Here is a 16,773-nt window from a genome sequence, read left to right on the forward strand (position 1 = left end):
AGGTATTGTTCCTCCCCTCTCTAGCCATTCTTTGTAGACCTTCTGTTTAAGCTTAACCTCTAAATGGATGTATAAAAAGAATAAATAACTAAATATACATGGTATTCGTTTGACCAAAATATTTGTTTTGATTAGGTGTCATCTGTGCCCTATTCTAGTCCTTGACTGGTGTAGTACTGGTGTTGTTAATGATGGATCCATCTTTGTGTCTTCCTGTTAAGTGCCTTCCGTGGTATCAGAACTGCAAAAAGAATATGTGAATTTCTCTAGAACTGATGGATGAGACTGTGCAGTGGCTCAGTGCTCTTTCAAGGTGCCTTGTTTGCTGTAGGTTATTTCATCAGTTGGATGCTAATCCTGTAATGACTATTTCTGAATTGGTCCAAATCTGCTCCAGGACAGTTGTTTCTGTGATAGTTTACTAAGTCAATTTATCTTTCACAGATTTGTCAGGGGTTGCATTGTACAGAGAAAGATGCTTATGCTCTTACAGAGTATTCATGACACTAGTGTTGGAATGCTTCAAGGTTTGAAGTTCAAAAGTATATCTAAAAGACTAATGAGATAGGTAGACTACTGAATCTATAAGTTGACTCATTGATGGGAACAACTCATATTGGAAGAGCTTATGTTGAAAAAGATTATGAGCTATATTTGCCTTCTCCAGAGAAGACATCTGAGTTTCTTGTGCAGCAGCATCTGATCTGCTGGAGTTTAGGTCTTGAAGACTGTAAACCACTTTGTGTTTGATATTTTTGGTTCTTTTTAAGGGTTTTTTGAGTAGTTTTGACACCTCTACACAAAATCACAAAACTAGAGAGAAAGAATTACCCCCCCACTGAGCAAAAAGGAGAAACAGTTGAGGGAGGGTACTGTGCTGAAAAGCAGTGGCTAGTGTCTTAAGAAACCTAATTTCTCTCTGTCCACCTCCCCAAAAGGTGTTGCTGCTTCATGTTTAAAAATTACGTTAAAACTGTGAGTTACGAGTACAGACGTTCAGGATGGCTTCAGAACCATCTCAAGAGTTTATTCAGCAGGAATGGAGCAAACAGCCAAGTTGGTGATCTTGCCAGCAACTCTAGCGTAAGATGTCCACTCTTGTGAGTCAGAGCAATAAATCCTATGCACACCTTTTGATTTTACTTGCTTGATCTCCTGCTGTTGTCCAACTCAGTCTGTTCTAATTTTTAAAGTTGCAGGAAATAATTCATAGCACTTAAATACTTCCTTTTGTACAAATTGAACTGCTAGTGTAGGTATTACTTAATGTTCTAATGTTTTGTTGGAAATAGCTGTTACCTATGTAAGTACTTTCTTACTCTTGAAGTGTTAACGAGAAAGAAGCGTATTTGTAAGCCTTCAGAGTAGCATAGTTCTTGTATGCCAAATTCCTCCTAGGTTTGGTTTAAGAGAAACAATAATAACTTTTGGGAGGAAGAGGCAAGAATTAAGTTAAGTTTCTAGACACTGTATTTTAGCTCAGTACCATCTCTACTATTTCTCCTCCTGTTCTGGAGGAGTAATTCCTTCCCTCCAGTTTGTACTTTTGCCAAGAGGTGTCAAAACTGCTTAAAAAAAAAAAGCTTAAAAAAAGCCTGAATTTGATTAATATAGAGAAACAAGACTTTGCCTGACTGATAATAAAACTGATAAATGACATTTGAATTACTTGTAGCAGTAATTTATTACATAAAATATCTTTTATTTGACATGCGATTAGTTGCTGGAAGCATCACTCAATCTGACTAGTTTAAACATGCTCTGAAATGAACCCCCAGTAAAAAAGCAGGGCTGTCTGCTGTTGGCGTTATGAAATATACTAATCCAGCAGTGAGGACAAAAATCTGACTTTAAATATTTAAATGATTAATTGGGTTTATATTTTTTTTTACCTTTCTAACCCCTATAATTACAAGCAAACTCAGGGGAGTTTCTGAGCAAGGTGTGCAAAGCTGCATGCTTATCATCCAGGTATTGTCTGTGTTCTTCCCCATGGTATTTATGGTCTCCATTTATGGGGTTTTGTGCAGATTTTACACCTGCTTAAAAATCAGCTCCAGTGACTGTTTTTCTTGTCATTTGGATCTTTTTCTCCCACCCCTGTGTCTTCATTATGTGGGAGGCTGTAGAATACAGACTGTTTTGTCTTACAATTACAAATGGTAACTAGAATCCAAACTCTTTTTTCCCCAACTCCTTTCCATGGGTTCACTGTTTGCTCTTGGAAAATCACCTCTTCCAGCCTCAGTTTCTACAGTTTTAAATGTGGATATTAGTGAAGTTGACCTTACTTGGATGCACAAGGCCTAATTAACCGATGTCAGGAAAGTTAATTCTGAGATGAATGGGGATCTTAAAAATAATGTTTACTCTGGAAGTGCAATTTACAGTTGCTGCTGTGAAAATTAAATATACTTACAGAAGACACAGACTTACAGCTGGAGAAAATATCTGTGTCCCTTCCCATCTGCCTTTTGAGGGTCTCTTATGTAGAATGGTTTGTTACTTCCTCAGTGCCTAAGCTGAAGAATAACTGGGCTATTAGTGCTTTTTCACTTTCTCTGAATTTTATTCCAGAGTGAGGAATACAAGTGGGGAAATTGAGGATATGCAAAGAAGTCAGTGTGAGCACTGAGGTTACAACTGAGAAACTTCTAACCCTCTCTCCACCCCACGTTTTAGATTAGAGTATTGCAGAGAAAAAGGAAGATTGAATGTGATTTTAGGCAGGGCTGTGACATTCTTCGTAACATTGTAAAGTTGCTGTGGTCAATGCAGAGCCTTTACTGCGTCCCTCACTCACTCACTTTTCCTCTCCACCCCCCTCACTTTTTTTTGCCACAAGACAGAATTATTTCACACATCTCTAAAACGAGTAAAATGGCATTTCAGCTTCTTGTCTTTATAGACTCTCTGAACTTTAGGAAAGATCATTCTGGTCCCTTTTCATTAATAATGAAAACCAGGGGGCAATAAAATGTTCTTAGCTCAAGCATTACAGGAGTGGCGGGAGAGATGAGTGAGGTGAAAGGGCAAAGCGGACAGGGTCCTACAGGTGCCTCTCCTTTCTGCTCAGAGGTCACCGCAGCTGGGAGGTGGTTAGGGACAGCCAGTCAAGGACTGCCCGGGACAGGGCAGTTGGACCCACAGACCCGCTGAGATTAATTAACCCTTTACAATAGGCAGTTCAGCCTGGAACGAGTTGTGTTGCCATAGAAGGATATTTTTAGTCAGAAGTTCAGGGCAGAGAACTGGACAACCAAGAGACTTCAGATACCAGAAATGACAGTGGGAGCAGAGTAAGAAGGGGAAAGCGGGATGGATGACTGGGGTTTGCAGCAAGATTAGCCAGAGATGATTTTAAATCCTGACATGTACACAGCCAGTTACTGCAGCTTAGCTGACGTGTGTTAACTCATTAAGTTAAAAAGTTATGATAATTTGATCATGTGCCTAAGATCCAAAACTGCAACAGCAGCAACCCAAAATACTGCTGGTGACACTATTCACCAATTCTGGCAGAGCTGCTTTAATTTGTTCAGAGTTCTAGCCAGTGGATAATTTGAGGACCTGTGTCCTAAAACGTAGCAAGAAGCTATGAGTGTCGGTATTTGAGAGTCGGTGCCTGTCTGTAGAGCCTGAGGGCTGAGATTAGGAGCAACTCTTGCAATGAAATGCCTGTAGAAGATCTCAGCAACAGGAAAAATGGCAATAGGTGAGCAAAGCAGAAAGGAGACAAGCTTCCAGCCATTTCAGCCAGTTAAGCCTCCCTTTGAAAGCCTATGCATTTCCAAGACATTGTAGGTCACATGTAGATTTGGATCTGTCTGTTTGGAGACTGTACACCGTCCTCCACCTCATCAGTTCTGCCCACATCCTGCCACTGAACTTTAGGAAAGATCACTCTGCATCCTCTTTATTATTAAAGAAAACCGGGGGCAGTACAAGATTCGTTAAGGGAACTGCGAGGGAGGTGAAAGGATAAAGCTGGTGGAAAACTACAGGTATCTTCTGATTCTTCTTGAAGGAGCAGAGCATACCATATCTTTGCTTTGCTCTGTGGAGTTTCTGAGCTTCTGTGCAGAATTGTGTGTTAAATATCTCAAGCTTTTATCTGCTTCTTTACCTCTCTCTGTAGATATTTAATTGCGTATTTTCTCTCTGCTGTTTATGTGTGCTTTGGTCCCTATTTGTAATTCAGGCTTGAAAGACACTGGATCCTTCCTTATTGAAATGGTCTGTAATTGCTGACACAGTGTTCATAAACCCATTTGTTGCCCTGATGGATTTCTCTTCTTTCTCAAAACACTTCCTTCTTTCTTTTTTTCTGCACTCTTCTGGGTCTCTGGCTCTGTCCCCATTTTCAAAAATTATGATAGCGGAGAACAATTGGTATTCAAGTAATGAGTTAACCTTAGCTAGTACTAACACCACAGACAGTTATCTGGGGAAAGTGCAGTAGGGTTCAGAGTGCCTTCTGCAAGGAAAGAGTAGGGCAAAACAGCTTGATGGAACTTTTTTAATTGCTGCTGTGATTTGTCTCCCTTTGACACTTTGTGCAAGGCCAGTGTCAATGCTAGCGGTCTGGACAGATGTTTCAATGTCCTAGGGCCAGAAGCGTGCACACTGTACCTGAGGGACTACCAGCATCTTAATGCCCCCTGCTCAGTAAATCTATGCCTGCTAAGAAACAGCAGAACTGGCATTATTCATTGCTCTTTTCTCTGATAAAATGGGTGTATGAAAATGTTGTCACCTGCAGTTCTGACTATGATTATTTCTTGATTTTGGCCTTTAGGTCCACCTGGCTCTAGATGGCGAGATTATGGGGCTTTGGCTATCATAATGGCAGGAATTGCCTTTGGATTTCACCAGCTCTACAAGGTAATATCTCCCTCACTACTCTTACACTGTACTCTGAGAGAACGATGTTATGCTGCTTGTGTCCAAATGATCTTGTTGGTTCCAAGTTGGTGAAGCATCTCTGTTCTTACTGGCACTACCATTGGTATATTTGAGAAATGTAGACACTTCACATGAAAATGCAGAGTCAAAAAGTGGCAAGCAAACAAAACTAGTTTTTAGCAGTGGATCTCAAACTGCTAGAAACAAGGTCATTTTCATCGTGTATATGTATTTTGGAATTTTTTAAGTTGGGGAAACTGAGCACAGTTCAGTAAAGGGATTCTCCCAGCATTGGCCAGCTGACATTACTGTCATGGCCCCAGTCTAATGATTTGTCCACTGGTGATCTTGCACCGTGGGTAGGAAAGAATCTTCTTTGACCGATCAGAACATTGAAAATAAGGTGCTAATTTCCAGGTCTGCCATACATCCTGTAGTTCCACTCCAACATGCTTAGAACAAGGTAGAGCAAGCGTGTGTCTGCTTGTATATTGTAGAGACAGCAGCCCCTTCTTATTTCTTGTGCAATGTTTCTCCAATTGAACATATTCTTTCACTCTGGATTTGCTTTCCAGCAATGTGGTAAGTGACATTAGATAATGTCTTTGGTAAACAAGTATAGTCTGTGGCTACATAGAAAGACATTAAGTGGTTCAGGTCAACACAGCAGAGTGTAAACAGCTTTGGTCCAGTAGAAATTGTGGGGTTTTTTTTGAAAAAGGACAGAGATGAAGACTTAACGAGAGGTTGATGGTTTTCATGTTTGTTTGTTCTTTAATTAACAATTACTGCCTTGTTTAGTAAAATCTATTTTACAAATAAAAGTGTTGGCCTTCTAGTTTAAAACTACTTTTCTTATCCTGTCCTATCATTAATTTTCTGGGTCTCAGGCTGAGAGAGAGGCCAGATTAAACAACATGTTCCATCTCTGCAAGTAAAGTTACATGACTTAAGAGAATGGCTTTTTATTGAGATATATTGTCCCTATGTTTTTATATTAAAGTAGTGATGCCAACCTTACTGATCTTTTCATTCTTGCAAAGAATGGTGGAGCTGATAAGTGTCCAGAGAGATGTTAAGACAACAGCTGCTGGGTCTTGCAGACCTGAACGTACTGCTGTTACTAAATGACACATATCTAACCCATATTGATGATTTACATAAATTTTTTGGCATAATGTCACTGATGCTGTTAATATATCCTGCTGCTGTATTCTTTGTTTACAGATCCTCCTCTGCTGTCTATCCAAACCTCATAAGGCATATTGTGTGCCTAGCAGAGACCCATATTCTTTTATAGGAGTAAGGCATCTTTAGAAACAGTTGATCTTTTAGAAACAGTCCCTCTGCCCTTCATGGGATTTTGAGGGAGTTTGCAAATAGTGATTTTTATATCAAAGATAGGATGCTAGGATACAACATAGTTGTCCATGTGTGTTCTGTGAAGATTGAGAGAGAACTGTTCATGAAAGTCATCAAAAGCTATTTGCTTTTTAGAATGTCTGAGTGTAAACATGTACGGGTACGTGTCTTTGTGAGGGTAAGAGCTGTGTACAGCGACACTGAAATCTTAAACCAGTGCTATTAAGTGTAAAAGAAGGCTGTCCCACACATGTCAGTTGGGATAATCAGCTCTGTCTCAGAAACCATCCTGTACGTGTGCCCCTGCAGTGAGTATACATGGATCAAAAGCCAGGATGAAAAAGAATTGATAGGCACTATCAGGGCTATTTTCACATCCTAGTCCATCCTTCTCTCACATTTTTTTCACCTGCCATGTCGTGCTCGGATATGCCCTCGTTAAAGTGCAAATTCAGTTCATAGGAGCAGTGCTGCAGAAGGATCCATGGTAGTTAGAGTTGTGACCTATTAGATCCAGTCCATCCTCTGCAAGGGCAGAATGAGGTAGATTTTGTGGCTGTGCACAGTGTCACTGAACTGCCTCCCATCCTGTACTAGCTTGGCTCTCACTTCCTTTAGCCCTGGTTCCTTAGTTCTCTCCTACTGTTGTTAACTGCTCCATTTCCTTTCTCTTCCCTGTGCTCCAGATCTCTGCTTTTCCCTCTGTGACTCATAACCCTTCCCCTGCCAAGGTTCAAAAGATTTTATAATACCTGTCATTCCCTGGCTTGTGCTTCCTCTGGCCTTTCCTGGACCTTTCTCCTCTTCTTCCCACTTCTGCATTTCTAGCCTTGTGGATGTAGCTCAGATGTTGCGACCCATCAGTGTGTTCACATTCGAGAGCATAAGATCTGAAATTGTACTCTATATGTGATGGATGTTTCTCTGGACTGGGAGCTGTCCCAGGCAACCTGAAATGGAGTTAGGAACTGGTTTTTAGTACCCCCAAAAATGTAGCCACAGAACTCATATCTTCTCTTCTGCAACTTCTTTTAACACCTACTGTAGAGGGAATTTCTTTTCTCAGCCCAGTGTGTGGATAAATGATCACTGGCTCTGTGATAAAAGCTGAGGTTTGGGTGGTGGGCTTTGAGGATGTTTCAGGTAGATTAGAAAGACCGCTTTGCACGTGCCTATTTCCTAAAAAAGTTTCTGTACTCCATGCAGAAATACCTGCTCCCTCTCATCATGGGAGGCAAAGAAGACAGGAAACAACTTCAGAGGATTGAGTCAAACATTTCTGAGATGAGTGGCAGTGTGACACAGACAGGTAAAGATTAATGACTCCATCAATTCACCCCTCAAAGCCTTTCTCCCTGTATCCTCCATTCTGCCAAGACTCCCACCCTTTTCTTTCCCTCCATCTCCACTTTATGTGGTGACTTCATTTATCTGCTCTGAGAATCTGTTCACATTTGCAAATGAAGCTGCCGTCATTTCAGTTTAATTTGAAATTGCTTGTTTACTGTCGGCGCGGCCTCAATTAATTATGTTTTTACGGAAAGGCTCCCAACCTCAGAATATTAATAAGGGGAATAAAATGACAGCCTTTTGGAGGGCTGTAAAGTTCATTTTTAATTTCTGCTTCTCTGATGTTTTCAGGGGCTTTTTTTTGGTGTTTTCCCACCACCTTCCATCTGAAAATCCGAGGAAGGATCAGGAGAGTCTGTAATTACTGTGCCTCCCTGACCTTAGCCACCTTCTCTGTTATTGACTCTATAGGGTGTCTGTTCATTACCCGATGCCCTAATGATGCTGGATTAGCTGTTACCTGTCACACCAACAGAGTTTTTAATTTAATTTAATTTTATTTTATTTTATTTTATTTTATTTTATCAGCTTGTTTACTGCCTGGAAGCTTTGGATAAAGTACCAAAGTAGAAAAAGTTCTCCTACAGCTGGAGTTGGAGTCCAGCAGAAGTTCTTCAGTGTTTGCTGGGGTGTAGGAGGGGAATACAGGATGTTCTCTTGAAATAAAAGGGGAAAAGTGCAAAGTATATTCAGTTGGTGGGATGGAAAAAAGTGTGATTTTCAGCAGTAAGTTTGTTAAAGATGTTGGGGTTGAAGGAGCTGGTGGGTTGAGAGTGGGAGGATGCTAATTACACTTTTTAGTGGAGGGTGAGAAGAAAAGCATCTTTCATTTCTCGTGATACCCTAAGGTCAATCCTGAGACCAGCCTCTCCCCAGATTGGAGCTAGCCCCAGTGTTTGCCTGTGTGAGGCCCCAGAGAGATAAATGATACAAACATTGTATAAGTTCAGGGAGATGTACAAATCATAAACCAATATAATTAGAAGGGAGAGGTTTTGGACGGATATAATGTGGGCTATAGACATCTATACAATGGAAAGATAAACTAGAAATACTGGAGGTTAGATGCAGCGCAGGTAGATTACCCGTAGTGCAGATAAATCATATGGATTAAAGTGAGCAGGCGGGTGTAGATAAATTAAATATAGTAGGAATAGAGGCATCTTTGTAGCTAGACAGCAGGAAGGACGTGTGAGAGTGCATATATGTGCATGTATCTCAGTTTAACACTCTTCTGCTTTTTCCCTCACAGTGACTCAGTTACAGACAACTTTAGCAGCTGTCCAGGAACTGCTAATCCAGCAACAACAGAAAATCCAGGAGCTCACCCAAGAACTGGCTGCTTCTAAGGTATCCACTTCCAACTCTTCACCTTTAGAACATCACCATCTTCATAGGAGCACCTCTCCTATGAAGCCAGGCTGAGAGAGTTGGAGTTGTTCAGCCTGGAGAAGAGAAGGCTCTAGGGAGACCTTATAGCAGCCTTCCAGTACCTAAACGGGGCCTACAAGAAAGCTGGAGAGGGACTTTTTACAAGGGCATGTAGTGAAAGGACAAGGGGTAATGGCTTTAAACTGAAAGAGGGTAGATTTAGATGAGAGGTAAGGAAGAAGTTCTTCACTGCGAGGGTGGTGAGGCACAGGTTGTCCAGAGAAGTTGTGGATGCCCCCTCCCTGGAAGTGTTCAAGGCCAGGTTGGATGGGGCTTTGAGCAACCTGGTCTAGTGGAAGGTGTCCCTGCCCATGGCAGGGGGGTTGGAACTAGAAGATCTTGAAGGTCCCTTCCGAGCCAAACCATTCTATGATTCTTTGGAACATGCATGGCTTCTTTTGTGGGCAGATGGAAAGCACCTTATTAGGTTCACAATCCAGCCTTCAGCTCTGTCATATCCCCAGCCAGTTTCTCTGCATCTGACTTCACCATAGGCGGTCTGTTTAAAGCACTGGATATTAATTAGGTACTCAGTGAAATATATCTAACTTCTGAGAGGGCTTTACTATATAGCTTTGTATGCAGCCTGTGTGTCTGAGGCCTCAGACCTGTTCTCAGCTCTGTATCTTCTGCGTTGCATTGGAGATGAAATAATTGTGCTGTTAGTCCACTGACCAAAAGAGGTAAAGGCCAGTTGTGCAGAGGTTTTATTTGTGTGTCATATGTAATTCTACATGTTTATATTTGTCCTGTACCCTTGTACCTTGTCAAAACAATGACTTAATCCTGTTCAGCCAAGCACACACTTGAAGTACTGTATTTAAGTCACTTGTTCAGATCCAGGCCAGGTAATGGCTGAACATTCTTACTATTTGGTTTCTTGTTTCAATGATTTTGGTCATCTCAGTGTAACGGGTGGCCCCATCAGAACCACATTAGTGATGCACAGTGGCTCATTCCCCTTGACTCCTGACTTGACCCTGGCAATAAAACCATCAGTTCTGACTGGTTTGTGTTGTTACATGTGTAACTACAAGTAACCACTTTTAACCAAAATTGATATTCTTTCTGGCAATGAGACTTAGTGCTCTTCATCTCCAAAGTACTTTGCAGCCATTGGCCTAAGCATTCTATCAGCCAGTAAGTGTTGGTTACATGTGAGGTGGGATGGATTTGAACCAGTCACAAAGAGAAGAAGTCTTCCTTTCACTCACAAATTTGTGATTGGTCAGGGCCCAGTCATCTTGCAGTGTTCTCTGTACAGGGAGAGATTTTTCTTTTTACTGTGAAATCCCTTAGACAACGCTTACAGTCTTTTACCTATAGCATGAACAGTTGTCTTCTCCCCTTACCTATACTTTAATTTCGTACAAACCCTTTGATGGTGTGTAACTGGTGGGCCACAGCTGACTATGTGGTGTGCACACTGTACAGTAGGAATCCCTCAGTGGCACAGCTGTAAACCCAACCATGAAAGCCAGTTTATGGTCACAACACTCTGCTTCAATTTTCCTTGGGAACTGTGGCCTGTCAGTGGCCTGGAGCCAGTCCGGAAATTGGAAAACTGTTTTCAGGTCTTAAGTGTTAAGATTAAGACCACATGTTGAGCTTTAAGAAGGAAAAAGGGCATAAGAGTCTTGGTGGTTTAGAGAGTCTTGAAGAAGTTTTTCCTCCCCCTTCTCTACCCCCTGCACTGAAATGGTAGCACACATTGTTATGATATCTAAACCTCATGTGTACAAAGAAAAACTTGGGCAACCCCACAAACCAAAGAATAAAAGCTGTGTTTTCTCAGCTGTAATGTAAGTTTTTATATCTGCTTTTCAAACTCCTACTGGCATGCTGTAAAAAATTAAAAAGAGGGACTTTAAGTAATTAAAAAATGTACATAAAAATTCAAGGCTTGAATTTTCTACAACTGTTTTTTAAAGAGACTGGCTAAAAAGCCCCAGATGTCAGATTTTATTTCTAAATCCTAGGCATCTGGCACCATATGTGTTTTGGAAATTTGAGTCCTTTGCAGGCCAGTGAGTGGAAATCACTCCCTTGTTAATGTGCTGCTGTAGCTTTCAAGGTCTTGGAAAGCCAGAACAGTGGCTCCTGGATTCTTGCTGTCTGAGGGCTGGGAGTGTGAATCCCAGGGGAACGCATCTGTGTATATCACAGCTACTACAGATTGAGCCTCTCCCAGCTCACTGGGTTCACAGCCCAGAAGTCACTGTGAGGAGTGCTGGCTGTGAAGGTGTTCAGGGTTACTCAGCACTAGCTGAAGTCTGTTTAAAGAATAAGTAGGAACAACCAGTTCTGGCTACATCTAGTAGGAACAGCTGAGGAGGAGTTTTCTGTTATTCCAGTCCTGGCTTCCTCTGTCAGGGGATTTATTAGGAGTCTCTCTGGAGTGATGCTCACAAATGGGTTCATTCCTAATGGCTTTTAGCAGAAATTACTATAGGAAATGCTAGACATGAGTGTTTTGGTCCCATACTCAGCCCATCGCTACAGGAGTTGCTAGAGTGATAGAATGGGGTAACCATAGGCCATGATCTGTCTTTCAGAATGTTCCTTCCATTTCTCAAGTTCCCAAAAGGGTTAAATGAAAGATTGTCAAAAGTATTATCTGCAGCATGTTCTCCTCAGTTGTTACCTTACTCTAATTTCTGCCTGATATCCCATAGCAATTCTGATGCAGTGCTGACAGCAGCGGTACCAGGCTTCCATGAGTTACCTATCATCTTTCCCCACCAAACTGCATTCATTGCCTTGAAGTATCCAAGAGACAGTGCCTAGTCCAGCTGCTTACTGGAGATACAGTCTGGTAACTCAAGCATAGCTCTAATTCTTCAGATCTAGTAGGGAAATTTTTTGCAACTTTCAAGCGTCGATTTATCAGCCCACCTCTAAACACCACAGAGTGCAGATAATCGATTCTTTACTTCATGATTTAGGAGAAATGAACAAATGGGTTTAAAATAGTTGTTAATATATAATATTTGAATCTGTTGCCTCAGCTAAGTGCAGTCACAGGAAAGAGTAAAGGACCTGATTCAGTGCAACTCCCACTGCCTTTCGGGATCCTAGTTCTTCTCTAGAAATCATTCATTAGGTCAGTGTCAAATGATTTAGTTTACCTCTTTGTGTATTGTTCTCTGTCTGATATGTGTGTGGAAAACATCCTATGTACACCTAGCTTTGTCTGAATTCTCACAAGTGCTGGCCTCCTCCTAATCGAAAAAGAAAGGCCCCCGTGAGATGTTTCAGCAATGGTTGTGCATGGTATGTTGGGGGCAAGATTAATTAGTCCCCCACACGGAAAGCAAATATTTGAATAGTCTTAGCACCTTGAGACAATTATTATTTCTGATCATTGTGGGGATCCATTCAGGTCCTTCTTTGTTGTGGAAGTTGTTTTGCTCAGATCTGAGAGATTTTAAATGATAGAGCTTATGTATGTTATCCCCAGGGCTTGAGATTCCCAGATGGGAGGAGAGGGAGGATAACATAGAAAAAAGTGACATTTGTGAACTATCTCCCAGTTCATACTTTATGTCTTCTTTTTCATGTTCTAGGCCACAACTTCCACCAACTGGATTCTGGAGTCGCAGAGTATTAATGAATTGAAATCTGAGATCTACTCGTTAAAAGGACTTCTCCTGAACCGGTATGGATGGAATATGCGAGCAGATTATTGTGTGGGGAAAGGGTTGCTTTCTGGGATTCTCTCATTCATGGAGAGGAAAGGCATTTCCAACAGGAACTAGCCCTGTATCCTGTTATTGCTATTTTAATAATACCACTTTGCACTCCACTATCACTTTCTATTTGCAGGTCTCAAAATGCTTTTCAAACTTGCCTTAAATCACAGAGCGCTTTGGGTAATTAATAAGATTTTTCATTTTTGTTTACAGTAGAGGAATTCTCTGCCATTCACCACAGTCAGGATGTCTCTCATCTAGTTTGAGGTGTTGACTGCATCTGCACCTGCATTCTGTTACAGAGAGAGTCACTTTTGGATACAGTTCAGCTGACCTGTTCATGGTTAGGGCATAACCAGGATGAAAAGAATTGCACTTCAGCAGAGCCTGTTTCTCTTGATTAGCTAGCTCAGGTATAGACATCTTATATTATGTCTGAAATGAGGTGATATAAATCCCAGCCTGTGGGACAGTCATAAGAACAGGGATCAGATCTCAGTTCTTGAGGAAATTCTTTTTTTCCAAGTACATTACTTAAGAGTTTATCTAGCTTTTCAGCTATTGATCCTTTCACTCTGATATGACTCCCTTGCCGCCTCCTACATGTAACTAAGTCTTCTCAAGTCATCTGTTTCCTAAGAGATGGATTTCAAAGATCAGTCTAAGATTGGACTAGACATGTTCTGGATCTCAGCAAGTGGGCTTTTCAGAAGTCTTAAAAGTGTATTGTCTTTAATATCCTTTTAAATTCTTGCTACACCTCCCATTCCTCCCAGGAGTCACAGTAGAAAGCTTTGGAGGATTGAGGACACATATTAAGTTACTGTCTGTTAAGTTGGGTTGTACTAGCATCACTGCTGGGGAGAGAGCGTTACTTAATGACGCCTCTTCAGCAATGGGAAAGTTGCAGCTGGGGGATAAGTGCTTTTTGGAAACAAGAAAACTTGGGGGGGGTGTTGTTTTTTAACAAAAAGGCAAATGTTTCTGCAGTGAGGAGGCAGCAGCAACACCAGGGCCAAGAAAGTCTCCAGATTGAATTTGTTGATTGCATTTATGATACTGGTTGAATAATGCAGACGTTAGCTTATTGCACTCACAGGAGATGGAGGTTAGATCAGCAGAGTTCTTCGATGGCTGGTGGTGGCAGCAGGAAGAGGGAGGTGAGAGCATATACTGTTCCTAGTTCAGTCTAAGAAAATGTAATCTGCTGTGTTTGAGCGCTCACTGTAGGAGAGCAGCCAGCTTTCGTCTGCTCTGGTCGTGTCCGTGGCACTAGCCAGCTCACCTGAGGAGCATGACGACTCCCTGCCACACAGCATCCTTTTCAGAGCTTGATCTGATACCTCTTCATACTCCCACTTTTCACATACACAAGCAAGGATGCATAGGGAGTACTAGATCAGACATGCTTTTTGCTTTGCTCTTCATGATGGATGACTTTCTGAGGGCACCAGTGCTCCCCACTGCACTTGTATTTGTCCTGTTTGGTCCTTGGATTCTCCTATTAGGGCTGGGCATTAGCCTGCCACTATCAAATCCTTAAAGCCCACCTGGAAAGGACTCAAGGACAGAGCAGCCAGCTTTCTCAGCTGGTGCAAGCTAGTATGACTCCATTCAAGTCAGAGAAGCTGAACCAGTTTGCAGCAGCCAGGACCTGGCCCAAACATGTAAAGTGCATGCTGGGACTAGGAGATAGGCTCTGGATTGTAATGAGCCAGAAAGCAATAGCTGTGTATCACAGTGGAGGTGAGAGCCAGGTGGTGAAATTCCTTGGCTCAGGCACAAGGACCTGGTGTGTCTGACTTCTTGCTCCAGTGGGAATTTTCTTTACCAATTAATTAGTGATTGTTTTATAAAGGGACACCCATGTCTTTCCACAGGCAGCATTCCTGAGTGCTAGCTTATTCTGTGAAATTGGCCAAACCAGATCATTTTAGTACTTCAGATTGCCCAGCTGTGATATTCTCCTTGTGTGCAGGCTCAGTTGCTGGATGCTTGTAAAGCACTTTGAGATTCTGGCTGAAGAAGTGAAGTGGCCTTGGTTTTGTTCATTTATGGCAATGGAGACTTGCAGTTTCAGTCCTGGCTTTACATGACCTCCCCAGTGCAAATACCATTCTCTCTAATGATAACCCCTCAGTGTTTTTAATAAAAGCCCCTTTCTCTCCTTTTCTTCCCCTCTTCCCCTCCCCCAAGGAGGCAGTTCCCTCCCTCCCCTTCGGCACCTAAGATCCCATCATGGCAGATCCCAGTGAAGCCAAGCTCACCCTCCAACCCTGTTGTTGCCAACCATAATAGCAGCAGTGACATCTCACCTGTCAGCAACGAGTCTACCACCTCATCACCAGTCAAGGAGAACCACAGCCCTGAGGGTTCGAAGGTCAGCTGCCATCTGCTGAGCACGGAGGAGGGCAACAAGGCAGTGATTGATGTCAAGAGCCAAGTGCGGATGGAGGTGCAGGGTGAGGAGGAGAAAAGGGAAACCAAAAGGAATGAAGAGGAGGAAGAGGACGATGAGGATGATGATGTTAGCCATGTGGATGAGGAGGAATGTCTGGGTGTCCAGACTGAGGACCGGCGAGGAGGAGATGGTCAGATTAATGAGCAAGTGGAAAAGCTACGAAGACCTGAGGGGGCCAGCAACGAGAATGAGATTGACTAAGGCACCCTGGCTTCTGCTGCTGCTGCTGTACATCTTCCGTAGCCTCCTGCACTGTCTCCGGTGCCTCTCCCATTTTGTGGAGAGAAGTGCCACCATCCCGTCCAGTGATTCTCCCATGACTGACCTTGAGCAGGGTTGTGATTGCCCAGTGAACAAGGTGGGCCCTGTTTCACCACAGGGCTTTGCAGTGTTGCAGTAGCTTCTTCTCCCCTCCCAGACCCACCTTCTCCCCATGAGCTGGGGTCACTGCCTAGGCTGGAAGACCAATCGCCTTACCATGCACCACAGCTACAGAATAAGTCCTCTTACAAAAACACCATCTCTCCTGAAACAGTCAGCCTCTTTGCTGCATCCTAGAGTCCTATCCAATTTCAGAAACCAATCTGTCCTGAGCTCTTTGATTTCACAAGCCTTTAATCCCCACATAAGGCCCAAATCAGTTCTCTGTTTCCCAAAATAACCCTCTGTTTTATTTCTCAAACTACTTGATATTCTGTTGCCAAAAAAAGAACGTTTTAACCCTGAATTCCTCACCAGATCTCAGTCTTGGCTCTTCCAAGCCTTATGTCAAGCCTCAAATTCCTGAAACTACCTAGCGTCTAAAAACACTAAATTTCTGTGGGGTCCAAAGAACACTGTTTCCACCCCACATGCTTACGCTCATCAAAGTGGCCTCTTGCTAGGGACCAAGTCCAGGTTTCATGGCCACAGTAAAATCCATGAGAACAGGTGGCTTTGCTACTGATTGCTCCCCAGTAAAAGAAGGCTTTAAAAGAAGTTGACTCCACTCATCCCAATTATTACCCTTCCTCCTCCAAAGACAAGGAGCTCACATCAGTTTTTGACATCTTACATTTTATTTATAGCTACCCTGAATGAATGAATGAATGAGGTGGTATCAGATGCTGAAATAGTCGGTTAATTCTGAATCTTTGCAATGGTTTTTAGCCTGTTTTTCTCCCTAAATGAGGAGAAAACCCATGTTAAATGATCAGCTGAGACCTGTACCTACCCAGTGACAGGCACCTGCTTCAGCAAAGCAGTCTTTACAGAAGAGAGAACAGTTCCAGCTCTGAGGTTAACCACTGGCCCTTCTTGCCCAGTCCAGCCTTTTTTTGCCCCATTGGGGCTATACACAAATTAAACAGTGAATTTTGAAACCTCTCATTTGCAGCATTGTGTTCTCAGCTGGTAAAATGGTGGTGTCCAATTATATTATTCACTGCATCAGAGTCTCTTAGCAGAGCAATTCTTGTAACAACTGAGTCTCACTGTCCTCACCAAGCAAGTGTGCTCGTCTGTGTGATCATGTATAGATTTCAAATATAAAATACGATTGTATATAATTGTAATAAATATGAGTTACCACTA

General features: G+C 42.3%; 1 protein-coding gene across 1 annotated transcript in view; it reads left to right on the forward strand.

The window, feature by feature from the left end:
• The window catches only part of PEX14 (peroxisomal biogenesis factor 14), a 79,538-nt gene extending 62,765 nt beyond the window's left edge, over positions 1–16,773 (forward strand). The window contains exons 6-10 of the mRNA XM_050909393.1: positions 4,799–4,884; positions 7,474–7,576; positions 8,870–8,967; positions 12,615–12,706; positions 14,937–16,773. Of these exons, the coding sequence (XP_050765350.1) occupies positions 4,799–4,884; positions 7,474–7,576; positions 8,870–8,967; positions 12,615–12,706; positions 14,937–15,402 (845 nt within the window). The 3' untranslated portion in view covers positions 15,403–16,773. The remainder of the gene's footprint in view (positions 1–4,798; positions 4,885–7,473; positions 7,577–8,869; positions 8,968–12,614; positions 12,707–14,936) is intronic.

Source organism: Gymnogyps californianus, chromosome 21, assembly GCF_018139145.2.
Source record: "Gymnogyps californianus isolate 813 chromosome 21, ASM1813914v2, whole genome shotgun sequence".
Lineage (NCBI taxonomy): Eukaryota > Metazoa > Chordata > Aves > Accipitriformes > Cathartidae > Gymnogyps > Gymnogyps californianus.